Source organism: Anser brachyrhynchus (assembly GCF_964034855.1).
Source record: "Anser brachyrhynchus genome assembly, chromosome: 1".
Classification (NCBI taxonomy): Eukaryota; Metazoa; Chordata; class Aves; order Anseriformes; family Anatidae; genus Anser; species Anser brachyrhynchus.
The window spans coordinates 11,513,712-11,532,163 of NC_137694.1; the positions used below are offsets into that span (position 1 = coordinate 11,513,712).

Genomic DNA, 18,452 nt, shown 5'->3' on the forward strand with positions numbered 1-18,452 from the left:
TTTCATAATCAAGCCATGTTTTGCATTTGAAGTCCAAGTTTGCTACTCTTAAAGGTCAATTTTTTTTCTGAGTCTGAAAGAAATTCATGGTATTAAGTGCTAATGCAGCTGTAAATACAGCTTTCTAGCTTTTTTTTTTTTTTTTCCTGCCTGTTCTATTGGCTAAAACCTTAAACAGCTGGTGTTTGCTATATTGAATTCTTAGGGTGAAGAGTTTGTCCTACACACAGAGAATGTGTTCATTCTTCAGGAATCAAATGACCACACCAGAGCTAAACAATATGTGAAGCATACAATTTATTTTTTCTCCAAATGTTGAAAGCTGGTACATTTATTTAACTTTGACTACAAACCACTTATTTTCAGTAGAAAAATGCATACAAGAAAGAGTAAAAAGAAATTATTGAGAGGTGTTATTTGGAGCTTTACTTAATGCCTACCGCCTTAAAAGCTACTGGTTCTCAATATTCAATCTCCAAATAGAATGGGATAAAGTTATTTATTTATTTATTTATTTATTTATTTATTTATTTATTTGTGAGAAATCTTTCTTTAAGGCAAAAAGGTCTTGAACCAACATTGACTGTATTAATGTAATGATCTCCAATGAATTTGTGGGAGCTGGAGCAGGCAACCTATTTGAAAGCAGACTGGTTAATCATTTGTATTAACTCACACATAATCTGCTATCCAAACTTGTACTATTTAAATGGCATTCAATATATTCTAGCTTTGGGTTATAGTTTTTAGTTTTTCATTTTGGTTTGATGGTATGGATAGACCTCATGATCAATCATCCTGGGGTTGCATTTTCAGTGCTCTTTACAGCCAGAACAACTTGAGCCTTGGGCCCAAGATCCAGCTGACTAATTCTTACTTAACACCACTTAAAATGACTAGGATTCATACGTGTAAGCAGTACATCAGAGTTCAGATGTCTTTGAATATTTGGGTTTTGAAAGCCCTGTAAGTGAAGGTTTAAGCTCTGGAAGACAGGATTTTTGCCTGAGGAAAGTGTGTGTCTGAGGCCCACCTTGACAACTAGAAGCTGATTTCACCAGGGACCATGGCCTGGAAAATGAGTCAAAGGGCTTAATACTTTGATATCACAAGTATTAAAATGCCTCAATCCTGCCAAGAAATTTGTGAATCTTTTCAAATCATTTTCCTAATTCCGTAAAGCTCTTAAACCAATGACACCTGAAAACTCTTGTGCCCTTCACACAGGGTGCATCAGGCTGCAATTGCATCCTGGTCACCTGCTCTCATGCATTTCAGCTCTCCCTTTCAACATGCCGTGCCAGTGCTCCAACACCACTGTTGGCACACATTAAGTAAATCACTAACAACCTGAATGGAAAAGCTCTGTACATGAAGTTTTTGTGATGAAGTGTGGAGTTCTTCAAGCAAAAGTCCTGCTGGGTAGTTAGAGACATTACCAATCTTGCATACAGGGCTGAGTCACACAGGCGGAAAAGGTGGAGTGCATCCAATGCATGCTTGTAGGGTTTTTCCCCTATTGCTCTCACTTTCATTCTGTTGAGTTTACAATGGGAAAGTTGATCAAGAGAACAGGGCAGTACCCAGTTGAAGTGCCATGGGACGTGTTGTTTCCCAAATGTGTTTCTTTTGCATCACTACCAGTTATCCAACCTTACCATTCCAGGTAGCTGGGGATTTCAGGTACAGTCATGCACATATATGGAAAGCAGACATTAACAAAGCAGTGGGTGGTTATCAAGGCAGAAGAAATGGGTGAGGAGGGTGTGAGGCAGTGTACAATATCCAGTGTGTTTGCATATGATGTAATGAAGAGCACCAGCCTTATCAGGTGGTGCAATTATATTTTTTGTTTTTATTTATGTGGGTATAATGTAATCATGCCATGTGTGCAGCAACTGTCTTCTTCAAAATATGTTTTTTTACAGGTTTGTGTACTGTGTGTTTTGTTTGCTAGTTGTCAGTGCCTGTCTGGAGAAAATGTCAGCAGTCACTGCTCAGGGCTGGAGGAAGCAGAGCAACGAGGACAGAAGTAGCAAAAGAGTATTTTATATATGAGCTACATGTGCTCCCTGGTGAATCAGCAGCTGGACATGAAATCATGTGATAGCAGCTGCCTATGAAATCTACTTTGGGAAAGCCAGTAATGGAGGAGGTTTAATACATGTTGCATATCTGTCATTTTAACACGCCTCCACTACCTCCTCAGGCCCGTAAACTCTCTCCCTGCCCTTCAGGCAGTCAGCGTGAAGGCTTAGTCTTCAGAAGGAAAGCCAAGATTCTACATGCCAAACTTCAATCAGGCAAGACTTGCTGCAAAGCATATTTGCAGAGCTAATTTGAATAATGGATACAAATTTCTAAATCAATATTTAAAATGCAGCAACACAAAAGCCTTCACTACTGTACCAGCTCCCCACAGGATCATTTCCATGCCAAGTTTAATTTGTACAGGTAAAGCTTTTCAAAACTCTCTGTTCTTCAGGAAAAGGCAGGTATGCCAGGAAGTAATTCATCCAGTAGTGAAAGGTAGAGATTTCTTATTTAAAACATGTGACAAGACAAATTTGATAATTATATATATGAAAAGTTCTTAAGAAATGTTTCATACCAAAGGACTGTAACATTTAAGATTAAATCCTAATCCTAAAATTGTTATAAGAAACTTCCATAACATGATGGATTTTGATGTGATGATCAGATACAGACAACAAATATTCTCCTCTGGTCAACAGAAACTGTATCTTCAGGACATCCACACTTGTATTTTGCAAATAGAAACAGAGAGGAAAACCTGAACAAGCCCACCGTTTGGCACTTTGTCTGTTTTACAACACAGATAACTTCTGATGTAACGTCTTGGTTGTTATTTCTTTGAAGAGTAACTTAGAGTCTAGTCCTGAACATCTGTATGTATAGTTCAAGTTGATTTTGAAAAAAATCAACTGATTATTCATCATTTTAAAGGGTCTCTTGAGACTTACAAGAAGTGCTTCCACCTGAGTATTAAGATATCATCTCACTGGGATGAGAGATCATAGCCCACAACTCAACAAGTGCAAAGTTTGATTTTCTAAATAAAAGCGACTGCTATTCTGTCTTCATAACTCTGGTATTCCTATATAGTTAGAGACAATAAACAGACTCATTAACACACACATGGATAAATGCTTTATTTCCATAAATTATGGCCACAGGTGAATAGCGACATAACCACCATAATTTCAGCTACACCTGTCATCTAACTTTTAGAAAAAGCTTGCTGAGGTACTGGTTCTCATCAGGGCCAGCACTACTACCTTGAAAATGGATTTTTAAACATATTTAAAGGTTATTTAGACATATATCTGTTTGTTTAGCCACATGCATTGTAATATTCGTGTTCTTCCCAGATACAAAAGTAAAATAGAAACATGACCTCTTTTCTCTAAAACCAAAGCATATCCCACAATAAAGGTATAATACTGGTTAAGGGCTAGAACCTTGATTTACAACTGAAAGTCCAGGACAGATGCTGTAACCGTATTTAAGCCAATATTTTAAGTACACAGTTACACAGATACATTTCTAAATATTTCATCAGCGTAAGTAAAACTGAATTTAAATGCTTGAGCAGGTTATGTTCACGTCCTCAGAAGCGCAGGAAGCAGAGGGAATAAGAAAATATGAGTTTTCAGGCTGGAGAGTGGGGATATTAAAAAAGGTGAATCTTGAAAAGTGGGTGTTGTTTCTTTGATGTCAAGGGGTGGTGAGTGACGTTCCTGAGCATTGGGTGTTTCATACTTTGTTATGTCTTTCATCAGAAGGAGCCAGCCTGGCTCTTTGAGCAGGTACCAGGACCATGCTCTGCCTGCAGCAGCTGTCAAGCAGTAAGTGGAGCATCATTTATGTTGTTCACAGGCCTGGGAGAACATGACCCTAGTTCAAATATTTCATTATTTCTTCAGAAGCTGAAATGCAACTTTGTAAAACAAGCATTCTCTCTATCTAGTTCTCTTAGAAGCTGTATGCTAACATATATGAACTAGTCAGGTAATTGTTGCAACACTACCAAGCTGTGTGAGGTGGTGATGCAATGCTTATTTTATGCTGCGGATTAGTGCGCATAAAGGGCCCCCAGTTTAAGTCTCACCATCTCCAAGTGTATCCACCTTAATCCCAGTGCAAGGGTGACTGTCCTGGACACCCGTTTTGGAGAATTCGGACTGCCAGCCTAGATATTGCATTGCCATCTAGTGCCCATCTCACAAACTGCAGGCCGAGGCCTGGAGGTTGAAATGCACAGTGCTACCTATAAATCTAAGGGTGATTTTAGTTTTTGTTTGTTTGTTTGTTTGTTTGTTTTAGTGTACTTTTTTTTTTTTAGTTTTATAACTAAATAATATATATTTTTTTTAAGATATTGTGATGAAAACACAAAATTCGTAATAGAAATCTCCCGTCTCATCCTTACTTTTCTAAAGGAACAATAATAAATTTTGTGAGAGAGCAAAAAATTTGAAGCCTTTACCCCTTCCATTTTCCTTTCCTGGGAGTAGAAGAACACCGGGAAGAGACTTGTGTACCCTTTGTAAATACAGAAGGAACAGGTAAGCAATGAACAGTGTTTCTGCTTTCACCTCAGTATTTGCTTGCAAACAGAATACATATATACATATATCATTACTCGTTCAAAATTATTCAGAATTATTGGGATTACTCTGTGGCTTGCACTTTATTCCTACACTGGGAGCAGTAACTCATTGAGTTGTAAAGCACTGACCTCTGCTGCTTGCAGCATGTGTGTTATGTTCCCAAGTTTTATTCTATAGTCCCCCCTGCTGAATGAAACAGGAGACCTATTTACACAGGATAATGAAATGGTCAAGGTACTGAGTGCCTTCTTTGCCTCAGTCTTTATCAGCACAACCAGTCTTCAGTAACCTTGAGAGACCAGGGGGAAAGGCTGGAGCAAGGAAGATGTACCCTTGGTGGAAAAGGATCGCATCACATAATACTTAAGAAAACTGGACATAAATAAGTCCTTGGGCTCTGATAGGATTCATCCACAAGTGCTGAGGGAGCTGGCAGATGTGTAAGGCCACTCTCTATAATCTTTGGTTGATCATGACGAGTGTGAGAAGTGCCCACAGAACGGAGGAAAGCAAATGTCACTCTAATCTTCAAGAATGTCAAGAATGAGGACTCAGGGAACTACAGGCTGGTCAGCCTCACCTTGATCCCTGGGAAGGTGATGGAATCCTGGAAACCTTTTCCAGGCGTGTGTAGGAGAAGAAAATAATCAGGAATAGGCAGCATAGATTCACCTGAGGAAAGTCACATTTGACCAAACCGATAAGCATATTTAATGAAATGACCAGCCTGATGGATGAGGAGAGAGCAGTGGATATTGTCTTCCTGAACTTCAGTAAGCCCTTTGGCACTGTCTCCCTTATGATCCTCACACAGAAGCTGTTGAGGCACTCACTGGATAAGCAGACAGTGAGATGGATTGAAAACTGGCTGAACAGCTGGGCCTAGAGGTTAGTGGGCAGTGGTGCAAAGTGTAGTAGGAGGCCAGTGCACCACGGGGGTCAATACCAGGTCTACTCCTGCTTAATATCTTCATTAATGATCTGGACAATGGGGTAAGAGTGCACCCTCAGTAAATTCACAGTTGACACAAAACCAGGGGGAGTGGCTGATTCACCAGAGGGCCACACTGGCATTCATAGTGACCTTAACAGGCTGGATAGAGCTGACAAGAATTTCATGAAGTTCAACAAGAAGTACTGAGTTCTGCTTTTGGGGAGAAACAACTCCAGGCACCGGGGCATGCTGTGGGCCACCCAGTTGGAAAGCCACTTGACAGAAAGCAACCTTGAAGTGCTGGTGGACACCAAGTTGAATATGAGTCAGCAATGTGCCCTTGCTGCTAAGAAGGCTAAGAATATTCTTGATCACATTGGGAAAAGTATCACCTGCAGGTCAAGAGATGTGATCCTTCCCCTCAACTCAGCATTGGTGAGGCCATGCCTGGAGTGTTGTGCCCAGTCCTGGGCCCCACAGTGCAAGAGAGACGTGGGCATACTGGAAAGGGTCTAATGGAGGACTACAAAGGTGACCAAGGGACAGGAGTACCTCTCCTGTGAGGAGAGGCTGAGAGAGCTGGGACTGTTCAGCCTCAAAAGAGGAGGCTCAGGGGATCTCATCAATATCTACAAATACCTCAAGGGAGGGGGCACAGAAAATGCAGCTGGGTTCTTTTCAGTGGTGCCTACTGACAGGACAAGAAGTCATGGACAAAAACTGAAACTCAGGAGGTTCCATTTGAATATCAAGAAGCATTTCATTGTTGTGAGGGTGACTGATCACTGGCACAGGTTGCCCAGAAAGGCTGTGGAGTCTCTCTCCTTGGAGATCACAGAATCATAGAATCATTAAGGTTGGAAAAGACCTTCAGGATCATCTGGTCCAACCATCACCCTACTACCAATGTCACCCACTAAACCATGTCCCTAAGCACCAGGTCAAACCTTTCCTTGAACACTCCCAGGGACAGTGACTCCACCACTTTCCTGGGCAGAGATCTTCAAATGCCACTTGGAGATGGTCCTGAGTAGACCTGCTCAAGGTGTCCCTACTTGGGCAGGGGAGTTGGACCAGATGACCTCCAGAGGTCCCTTCCAACCTCAACTATTCTGTGATTGATTCTGTGATTCTGTGATTCTGTAATTCTGTGCATGTACCCCCCAAAACTCAATAGTCAAAACTGTAAAATGTGGATTTTTTTATTATTATTTAGTATTTATTTATCTATTTATTTTTATTATTCAGGGTTTCAGGCTGCAAGAGGTTATATATTCTTAAGTGCATTTTGGAGCATCCAGAAAGTGTCTGTAAAAAAGTTTAGAAGAGGTTGGCAAGATGAGTTATTATAAATCTGCTTCTGAGCTATTTAGTTGTGACATCTTTTCATTCAGTTCTCTTTTCTGCCCACAAAGAACTTTGGAGAAGGTTCCTTATAAGGACTCAGGTGTGAAGAGCACATCTATGGAAAGAGATTATAGAATGATCTAGGAAGACTTCCCACATTACATGCTTTGGGATATTTGAAACACTCATGAGGGATGAGAATTATGACATGGACTCTATGGGAGACCCAGGCCTTCCTAAACTAGATGCTAAATATATATATATATTTAATAAAAAAAAAAAAAGTATACTTAGATATATTGTCTTCATACAGTGAGGCAACTGAGAATGTTCACAGCATTCCTGTTTTCCCTGGTTTGTTTGCATGTGCATACAACACACTTTCTAGGGTATCAGCAGTGAACAGGGGACTGGTGGGAAGCAAACTCACTAGTGGGATGATGCTTCTGGCTCCCCAGCCTGTGCAGTGCTCAGAGCTTTTTGGGTACAGCCTTGCAGTCCCACTCATGGAGCGCTGCACTTGCATGTAGCCATCTGCCTGAACATGCCTGCTTTTGTCTGTAGCCATTCTTCTTGTCCTGATCTTAGCGAATACTCTTTATCTTCATTGCTTTGCACAGGGGAACTCAGAAATTGCTCTGTTGGGTCTTGTCAGAAGTCATTGCCATTGCCATATACATTCCTTCTTTCCTCCCTCTACAATTCATTCCTCACTTCATAATTTTTACTTTAAAAACATATATTATGAACTAACAGAGAATAATGAGAGTTATTCAGATAGACAATTAACATTTCCCAGCAATGCACAGACATAAGAATTAACAGCCAGTTAGCACTGCAAAATCTGTTCCTGGCTGAAGCATGCATAAGTCAGCTCTATCAGAGCAGTGAGTGAGAGAAAACAGTGGTGAGATCATGATGTAACTGCAGTTACTCTGAAAAAGCTATTTAGCTATTTGCAAGTAATGTTGCACTGGAAAGGATGTCCCCAGAATGATGCTCATCTGGAGGAACATGTCACTTCTCATCCAGGCCAGCTACTTTGGAAAATTCTCCACCCCACTCCCCCTTTCTCTTTTTCCCATTCTTTCCCTGTGTTGATCAAATGCAAGAGGTTCTGTTGCAGTTGCTGTACATCATGACATATGGACCACACAAATAAATCTTTTTGTCTGCAAACCTCTTTCATCATCCTTTGTGCTACAGTGACAATTTCCATTTTCTTTCAGATGAAAACAAATACACAAGTTTAACCACTTGTCAAAGATTTGAACAATCATAACAACATTTAACAGGTCTCAGCTCAGAGATGATTAATCAGAGAGTTGCTCTAACTGTCTGCTGTGTGTGCTGCATCACAGAGGCTGAAATGCAAACTCAGTTATGAGTTTAAGGTAGTGAAACCATGGCTGTTTTAAACTCATCTATTCCACTTGTTCTGAATCTTAGTCAAATGTGAAAATTTTCATAATATTCAATCTTCAGCTAATAATGAATAAACTTATATTAGATACCAGAGAATAACAGCTATTACCTGCTATATGGGAGTCTTCCACATTGTCTGCCCACCACCACTACAGCTGGGACCACTATCCACTCTTACACTCATGATGCTGTGAAGCAGATTGCAGGACTGGCACTCTTAGCTGACGCCGAGCTAAGCATACTTTTGAAAGTTTTCCATACGGGTATGAGGCTTTGCCATGCTAAACTCTCTGTGCAGACTTGCCTTTCCTTATTTTGTGTGACACTTGGCCAGACTTCAGGGACCTCCAGCCTCCTCACGCATGTGTTCCAGACAGAGCAGCCCCTTGTGAGGATTGAAGCAGTATTGAACAGAAGTACTTAGTTCTGATAGCCTGTGCTGCAATGCCCAAGAGGTGCTCAGCCCTGGGAAGGAATTCATATGAAGCACAGGGTAAAATCTGACTCTTCATATGTTTTCATAAAAGTGTGTCCAAAGTAATAGAAAATTTTAACTCCGAAAAGCTCTACATCTTTCTCTTTCCTTAAGAAGAAGGTGCATTTAGTTTTTGTGTTGCTGTTACTGCACCTGGCTAGAAAGGGAGATCAAGAGATTCTGGTCCTTGATTTTTAGATCACTTCTGGTTTTAATCCAGTAAGCATTAAATACAGCATAAAAGTAGTCCTGTATTTCTCAACCAGTACCCAAAGGAAATCAAAGATCCCCTTCATTTTTTGTGGATTAACACCTTCTTGTACAACTTCAACTTCAGTTGAAGGCATAACCTGAAATATAATACACGCTTGCAATCTGAACTAATATAATCAAAATAATTCACATAAAAATCAGTGCTTTCATAACTCACATATCTGACTTTATGGCTGATACCTATACTCATTAATTTACTTATACTGCTAGAAACATTGTGTGCATGGTTATACTTGAATCCCAGATGATCTTACCCAGGAGGCATGTACCTACATCCTTTCAGTGATGTGGGTGATGTTCCTGAGTGCTGCCTGTTAGATTAGATGGCAACTAGGGCAGATTTCCTGAATTAACTGCACTGACTTGTTATTGAATTAAAGGTTATGCTTTGCCATTTTTTTCACATTGCTAATAGGAATAATAATAATAATTAATAATAATAGGCCCCTGGTTCCACTTTTGTGATTATTTTTTTCTGTCAATGTGAGTCCATGAATGTAATCAGTATTCTTCAGTTTATTCTGCTGAGGATAAACAGGCTGAAGTCATCAAGACTGCAGAATAAAATGAAGTTGCTGCAACATTACAGTCAGTGTGGGGATGTGTGTGTGTGCATTAATTGTTGTGATAACTTCTTGTTATCTTCTTGTTAACTTCTTCAAACTGGACCCACTGTGTGACCAGAGCAAAGACAAAAAACTACATCTGTAAAGTGAATACACAGAGAAGAATGTACTTTCATATTTGCTCTAAGAACACAGAAAAAAAATCTGGCTTTATGTATCAGTACACAGACGTACTTGCACCTCCAGCATACTTATACCTTCCATTGCTGGTTTGAGGTGCCATTCATGCTTTAACTCCTGTCTTGAAAGAAAGTGTCACTGGAGAAATTTACCTTTAAAAGAATTCTTATACATGGGCTTTGCATTTGGAAAAAAATGACTAAGAAGGGACAAAAATTTGACTTTCCTAGTCTAACATGTAAATATTCTATTGCAAATGAATATGCAAATATGTTTTAGGTGCATCCAAAACCTGAGTCAGGTATAAGAGCATGCAGATGGCTCTATGTAAATCCTGATTTGTCCATAAATCCTTAGTGGTACATTAGTGCTTGCTGGGCAAGAAATAGAGGTCTGAAGGCTCAGGTCACATTAGGCATGTATCCTGTAAAACACAAATTCACAAAACTCAGGGGAAAACATGAACTTAAACAAACACTCTGGAATATTAATGGGCATTAAAATTTCTGTCTTAGTGATGCCTCTGATAGTCTGGCATTCAGTAGACACTTAAGATGTGATTTTTCTCACACTGCTTTTAAAATGATGCAATTATGTTGGATGATGTCAACCGGCAGGAAAAGCAACTATGAGTTTTAGCCAGTAATATTTTTCACTGGCTATACTGAAATGAAGCACAAGAATTTGTGAAAAAAAAATATATGCCCTTTGGGTGGCGCCTAGTGCAAAGCATTTAGCTTCTTCTCTTGCATAGTACATCTGAGAAAGTCCCCAGCCTGGCACTGGCTGATTGAGCTCTAGGTCGTTGGCTGCTTTGGGTACACCTCAGAGTGGGTGTGACGATGGAGTGCCAGGGAAATCCAGTATGCAAAGAAGGGACAGAGAAAAGAAAATATATGACATCTATTCATAAATGCAGTTTGCATTTGACAAAGGTGAGTAATTTGCCTCTTTTTTTTTGTGATTACTGAAAAAAAAAAAAAAGTACACTTCAATAGTTATCACATCTTTTACTTATTAAATGCTGACACTGTGCACATCCATGAATAAAACAAGTGGTTGCCTAGACTCCCAGTTAAAAAGACAAACAAAACATCAGCTTTCTCTTTTTCAGGGTGTTGTGTCATGTTTATATTACCTTAACAGACACTGGTAGGTTTGGTAGGAAGAACAGGTTTTAAGGCTTTGAAAGCATAATTACAATTAGAGATCAAGAGCTGGCACACCTGCTCTGGGGTGTATGTGGGCTGGTAGATCTTGGGTCAGATCTGATTTTCACCTGTGATTTTCATCCATAATGACCTGGGATGGGTGGTGAACGTGGCATGTGAGCATAGCCAGGCTCCTCTCCCATCCGACCAGCTGGGCCAGCAAAGCCAGCAAAGGATGTTGTGAAGTGCTCTCAGATGTGCCACCACACACTGCCACGACCTCCAGCTCAAGGGGTGTGAAAGCAGGTTTCTCTTAGCTTAGTTTCCTGGTACGGCCCCAGAATTGCTTCAGTTTGGACATACTGGTGCTAAACTTTCCCCCCCAAAGCCGCCTTCTTTTTGTAACACAGAGGATAAACAAATGTCACTGGCATTTATAATACATCATGGTATAACACAGAAGGTGATATGCACTTCTAAGCAGCAGGGACGTGCTAAATAACAGTTATATAATAAAGGCTAGCTATAAGCTCCTTTATTCATCAATTTATAAAATCGATCTCAAAGAAAATAAAACACACACAAAATACCAAGGACAGAAATAAATGGAGTCCATTATCCAACACAGAAGAATTTATTTACACTTAGACATATGGAACTCAGAAAGAACAGGTAGAGCTTTAGTTTATTTGTATTGAGTTCTTTAAAACCCTAATAAATGTTTATCCCACACGTGTCTGAACAAATGCAAATAATTAACATTAGCCTTAATAACATCAGTTAAGAATAACTGGAACCAATGCTCTGGACAAAATAACTAAAATTATAATTCAAGTGTAGCCTAGGTGCTGAACATAGTTTAAAAATCCAAACTTGCATTTAGATCAATGAGATTATACGTAAGAACATTGTACATTTGTACGTATGCAAAATTGGGCCCTGAGACATTTAAAATCATGGCCTGACTTGCTGGATCACTGATGCTAGAGCATCACATAGCGCTAAACCACACAAATAGAGCAAACTTCAATGTGCTGACAATGGACTTCAAGCCAAAGAAAATTAAGTTGAAATACTATTGTATCAAAATCAACAGGACTGCTGTTGTTGTTCCTTTGGTGAAAATATCTCACCATTAGATTCCAGCACACACACACACACACACACACAAAATAGTTTTATTATAATAACTTGGTGTCAGATCTTGAAGCACAGCAGAGCTGTGTTTGCTTCAAAGCAGAAGGTGACTTAATACATTTACTTGTGCTCTTTTTTTTTGACCAGTCCATAGGACTCTAGGGATGCCTTCAGTTGTGTCAAACTGTCCCCATGCTAATGTGGGAACAGGGCATTACAAAATGACATCAGCAATAATGTAGCAAAGAGAAAAAGTGGTTTTTTGTTTGTTTGTTTGTGTGTTTTTTTTTTCCATTGATTAGCAAGCACAATGCAAAATTCAATTGTAAGAGAAATCAGCTTTCTGAGTGTGATCAGAACTTCCCTTGAGTGTCATGCTTCCTTCACATCTCCCGCCCTGTTACTTTAGAGTTCCAACCCATGGCTGGAAAAAGACTAGCAATGTACCACATAGAACTTCCCTCCAAGAATAGTCTTTGGGGATTTTTGTAATTCATCAGCGCTGATGTAAAATGATAGTTACACAAGGAACATTAAACACTAGGGATTAAGACAACATCATTTTAGTCTTTGCGTTTTTTCCCTTTCTTTCCAAAGGGTGAAAACAGCTTGCTAAAGATACCTGACCAAAGATTTGCTAGCAAGTTAAACCTTTCTGGTTTAAAGTCCATTATAACACTTTTTCCAAACACCAGGCAATGAGAAGCTGACCTGTGTTTGATTTTCCATTTTTTTTTTTTTTTTCAGCTCTTGAGGGGAAAAAAGATCCAAGGGGAAGTTTTATAAAATGCTGAACTTTGGCTATTGTTCTGAATTCAGTGAGTCCATGAGAAAGGAGAGACCCCATGACATTCGATATCTGTCCCATTTACTCTCATTTCTAAGATATGGCATTCAGATTAAGTGAAAAAGTAAACCATTTACACAGATGGAAATGTTAGCTACCTGTCTACAGGCATCAGCAAGGTTAATGCACTTCATTAACCACACGATTGCACATATTTCCTTGTGGCAGATGGCTTATCAGAGAAGAATTGGGGCTACCTGTTTTAATTTATGTTCTTCCATATCAAGAAGGTAGAACCCTCTGATGTTTGACCATTATCTTAGTATTTCCTGTGTCCAAAATGTTCTGAAATATTTTCACTCAGTCTTAAAGATGGTATATTAGAACATGCCCTAAGGGAGGCCTTAGGTGAAGTGGAGCTAAGGCAGAGCAGAGACTGATATTTGAGCAAGAGCCAGAAAGGGAAGCACACAGGAGGCAATACAAAGAGCAATGGAGGCTGGGAGTTAGCGAGTAGCTCAGATTACTAAACAACTGTAGAGTCAAATGTTGATTAGTGCCATCAACATATGAATGACTGTGGTGTGTGTATGGGCCATCTCTGCATAAAATGTATGAACCATATATTTTAGTAAGTTATTTATTAACTTCATGTATTACAGTTAGTAACTTTACATAATACACTTCACATTCAACACAATTCGCATCCCTGAATAGAGGACAGAGAGCAGTTCTACTGCAGCAGTTTCCATTCCTTGAAGGAACAGAAAGAAACTTTGCAATGAGAGTATCTAGAGTATGGCTTGAGCTCATAGACGTTGTCATTCCCAAGCCTGTGCTCCAAGCTAGAACATCAGCAAAGGGTTTTCAATTGTCTTGCGGTTCCCAGAAGAAAAAAAAAAAAAAAGTAGCAAGTTGCATATATAGCAGAAAGTGGACTAAATTCCAGCTACATGTCAACTTCAGTCTGTTTGAATGTCTTTTAAAATTTGTAACAAGGTTCATGTAATCAGTTATTTGCAAGAATAATTTCCACAGTGGCCACTCTAGTGATGTCATACGTGTAGGCCTCTGGAAACATCAACTTATTTGGGTGAGTGAATTGGTCTTCTCAAAATGGAAAAGCACACTGAATTCCATAGCACGTGGGCTGACTGTGCATTGAATCATACCTTTTGTCACCAAATTTTAACATGGTGCTTGGCTGAAACATCAGTTAAACACTGTCTACATCTGAAGTCTTTTGCTACCTGTATTGAAATAAAATCAGAATTCAGCATGTTATGAGGTAAGTCATCTTGTTAAAAGCAGATTTTTACTACAGCATGATATTTTCACTATAACATTTACATCTCTGCTTGTTTCCCTAGATGTCATTAATTCACCACTTGGTTATTCTATCCATGACAGGACTGTATTTTGCCTTAGTAGGCTAGCTGTGTACAGGATGTGTTTTGACTAATGTGATAGTGATGCAAGACTGAGAGAAAAAAGTGGGAAAGCCTATCCAACACTCTTAATAAGAAATGTCATTTACAGTGAATTCTCTGAACCTCAAAACAGGGCTATGTCCTGGAAAAGTGCAGAAATCTGCAGCTGAGTGGCCTCTGTCCCAAAGAAGTATTAGAGTACACTTCTGAAGTGTTCTAACAGTTTTGGATAAAATGTCTGTTTTCATTATGTCACAATTATTACGTTGTTTATTTGAAAAAAAAAAATAAAAAATTGCTGGTCTTCTGGAGATAGATCCCAATACCCTCCCTGGTATGTTAAGAGTATCCTGAAGGATTAAGGCTGGGAAGAGAATTTGAAAACAACAGCTATCTAGACGATTTTCAACAGAACTGACATAATAACTGCTGAACTTTACTAGCACTTGAAAAATAACAATAACTAAATATGTAATGATTCTGAACAACTTAAACCTTAAGAAGTTACTGGTGAGGACTGAGCCATTAATGTTTACTTACTTATTTTAATTTCTTTGATCTGCATATGAAATAAGAACCCAGGAATGCGAGGAACACCACAGAACCTGCAATGATCAACACCATCTGCAGCAGACTCAGCATCTGGACCCGACCAGAGACTTTTTTTCTGAACATTTCTGCTTTTGTATCCCCAATAACAGCAGACTGAAACAGTGCAAGAAAAAAGTCAGTGAACATTAAGCATACAAGACCTCACTTACTTACATGCTTGTCATGTGCACATCATAACATGAGCTTATTTGTTCAATTTCGGGGTATTAAGACATAAAAAGTTAAGTCATTTTGTGCGTGTGTATTTTTTTAACAGTGAAGATTAATAGGCAGAAAGTATACTAACCTCATTTAGCCAAAGAATGGGGAAGATATAAGGTTTTTGAACTTTTGATAAAGCTCTGAAATGAGAAGAAGAAGAAAAATTACAGCATGTTACCTTCAGTTTTGTGCATAAAGCCAGTCTCTACTTAACAATTTTCCATCTGCACTAACAGTTCTGTCTTCTGGAAGTACCTTTTGGTAGATTTGGATCAAAAAAAAAAAAAAAAAAAAAGCCTACAATTAAGAACAGCCATTTCACAAATCAGGTAATTATCTCTTTCTGTCTAGTCTTCCATGTAGAGGTAGTCAGAACAAAGAAGGGCTGGACGCAGACAAGTGTTGAAGAGAGGGTCTGAAAATGTATGTGGTGTTCACCCGTACACAGTGTACAGGAGCTGTACATGTGAATTTGGTCCAATGAAGAGAAGAGAAATAGTGAGATAAACCTTAACCTTTCTCATAAATTCCATCCAGTAACAGGGAACACATAAATTACCTCTCTCATTGGATTTATTGCAGAAAATATATTATCCCTTCTATTTCATCCTTATGGCCTCCATTTGGGTTTTGTAACAATGTTATTTTTAAGAACGTGTTGCACTGTAAGCTGTTGTGGGGAAATCAAATGTGTGCTAAAATTGTTGGGCAGTGCCTTGCACAAGAAGGCTTGCTCTTTCACTGAAATTAATATTCTCTGGAAAGTCACGACTGAAATTTTTGCAAGAGAGAGGAAGAGACTTTAGTCAAGTATTTTCATTTGTTCTTTTCCCTTTTTTACCAACACTCTTTTAGACCAGGAAGACCTCTGGAAAAAAAAAAAAAAGTGTTTAAAAACAAAACAATGAAACACTTACTCAATTTTTTTTGCAGGTTTCACAAGGAGGTTTACTTGCAGCCTTTTGGCAAACTGTAGTGTAAAACCAGTGGTCTAAAACATGAAAAAAAAAATCATTAATTTAAATTTTGAATTGATTGCATGAGCTTAGAATACAGTCTGTGTAAAAAAAAAAAAAAAGGGAAAGGAACTTCAGGTTTATTTTTCTTTTTATGTTTTGAAGAGCTACATTTTTATGAATTTTGAATGTTTCTAAGGGTCTCTTTGTTCTCATAGAAGTAATGATTTTATTGTTTTACCTTAGTCACTTTTGTAATTTACAAATTTATAATGAAGGCGACAATAATAGTGAAAATTGTTATACCAGTCATATTTATATGTTCTATATAAAAGTATATTTTAGCTTTTTTCTTTCATCAGAAATTGACTAAAAGTTCTATTTTAATGAGAGGGGTAAGTTTAATTGGCATAGGGCAGAAAACAAACATTTCTTATCAGAACAAATATCAAAACAAAGGTCAGATTATTTGTTTTTTTGTCTCCTTTTCACCTCGGATTTAGGAAACTTAGGTTTATATCTCTATTTCAAATGAGACTTGACTTTAGATCTCATTGAAGTTATGTGGCTTCATTTTTAAATTATATGAGAAAAAATATTTTGCTGAAAAATCCTGAATTTTGTCTTTATATAAATTCAGAGAAAATAAAATTTTGAAACTTTGGAATTCACTATATACTTCAGAAGATTCTGGTTAACACACTTAAGAATGTTTATCTTAATCTGAATCACTAGAACAGAAGTAAATGTAAAATTGAAGGCAAACAAAATCAGAGCTATCATAAATTCATTCTTTTAGGAGCTCTATTGGACAGAGTCATAAAGACTATATTACTTCTGTTCTAAAGCCAGGCAAGTGATTGGGCTTTAGACTTTTAACAATTTTCTTGGAAATAACCTATATTTATTTATTTTAATTCAATTGAGATAGTAATTATACACAAAATATTAACAATGGAAAATGAAAAATAAGTATAGAAGGAACAGAAGACATCTCGTAGAAAAGAATTTTCAGAAAGTACTTGAAAGCCATAGGTAAGTTATAGCATACTTCAAAGCTTTGTGGAATCTATTTCATGATGTATTCCCAATGAGGAAAAAATCAAAGCTTATTTTCCAACTTTGAAGGTCAGAATAAGACAAAGTTCTGCTCTAAATTTCCCCTGCTAAAAGCTTAACACCTTTGTGAGCAGATCTTAAAAAGCAAGCATAAAAATATTGCGTCCTCTGCTCATCCCTCTGGTAAAAGACCTACTTTACTGCAATTAAATTTAAACATCGCAAGTTTACTGAGTTACTATTTAATTTTATTAAATATTTGGACTTACAGGCTCTACATCTAGAAATGTCTCATGTTCCTTCTCATTTGGGCTCAGGCCTTCAACATCGTTCAGTATAGATTCACTTGCATGAAGAAAATGCGGAAGAGAGATATACACGGGTCTTCCTATTTGAAAAAGAAAAAAAGAAAAAAAGCATTTGAATCATTAAGCCTTGTTTCAGTGCTCACCTTCTAAATCCATTTTCTATGCAAACATAATTTTTTATACAAACACAAACAATCTTGAAAAAAAGTGTCAATAGCTCCCCTCATTCCAACTTAAAATAAATTGAGAATTTCTGAGATCTTACTGTCAGGAGAATTTGCCTGGTGAAATAAGTTGTATTTACAAATTTTGTTTGTGTCTACACTGTGGAGCTGGGAGTGCATTTTATTGTACTGATGTTAAGTAACTGGTGTCTCTCAGTCTCTGTATATGTATATAGCTGCGTAGACACACACACAAACACATGCACATACATTGTGGGTGTGAACCATCACAAATACAAGGACTGTAACTATTTCTGGCTTTAAACAGTACCTATAGAATCCCCCTCCTTTCCTTTCTACATGTGCATTCCTGCAATTTCAGTACACAATCTATAGCATCGTGATTTTCTTCTTCATAATGACATTCAAAATACAGAAATATTATAGCTCTCATTTGGGGGAAATGAGGCTACGGAAAAGGGAAAGCTCTCACAGGCAGTCTGTGGAAGAATTTGCAGACAAACACTAATGCCCTGGATCCTAGAGCAACACCTCAGCTACAGGACACGTGCTTTCTCCCCAGTTAGATGGCTTCTTTGGCAGTACCATGCCCCCGCTATACCTCCTTTGCAGGCACTAATATCTAGGACTCCAGCTTGTGTGCAGTTCTGGGATATGACCTCCTCTGTACAGAAGCAGTAGTTATCTCCAACTTCAACTGGTGATGCGAACGCTTCACGAGGAACTGTGAAACGGTAAAGTGGGATTCCCTTCACATTCTGTTTGCCCTGGAAGACTCCATAGATCGATCTG

At 38.4% G+C, this 18,452-nt stretch overlaps 1 protein-coding gene across 11 annotated transcripts in view; it reads right to left on the bottom strand.

Moving 5' to 3' along the window:
- Positions 1–11,603: 11,603 nt before the first annotated feature.
- CD36 (CD36 molecule (CD36 blood group)) overlaps positions 11,604–18,452 on the bottom strand; it is a 39,562-nt gene continuing 32,713 nt past the window's right edge. For 9 of the 11 annotated variants that reach the window (XM_080577229.1, XM_080577225.1, XM_080577226.1 and 6 more), the window contains 6 exons: positions 18,262–18,449; positions 17,437–17,555; positions 16,070–16,143; positions 15,238–15,292; positions 14,876–15,044; positions 11,604–14,155 (listed from right to left, as the gene is read on the bottom strand). In XM_080577229.1, coding sequence (XP_080433355.1) covers positions 14,880–15,044; positions 15,238–15,292; positions 16,070–16,143; positions 17,437–17,555; positions 18,262–18,449 — 601 coding nt within the window. In that variant the 3' untranslated portion in view covers positions 11,604–14,155; positions 14,876–14,879. Of the gene's footprint in view, positions 14,160–14,875; positions 15,045–15,237; positions 15,293–16,065; positions 16,144–17,436; positions 17,556–18,261; positions 18,450–18,452 lie in introns of all 11 variants that reach the window. The other 2 variants (XR_013945413.1, XM_080577222.1) reach the window with 2 other exon arrangements.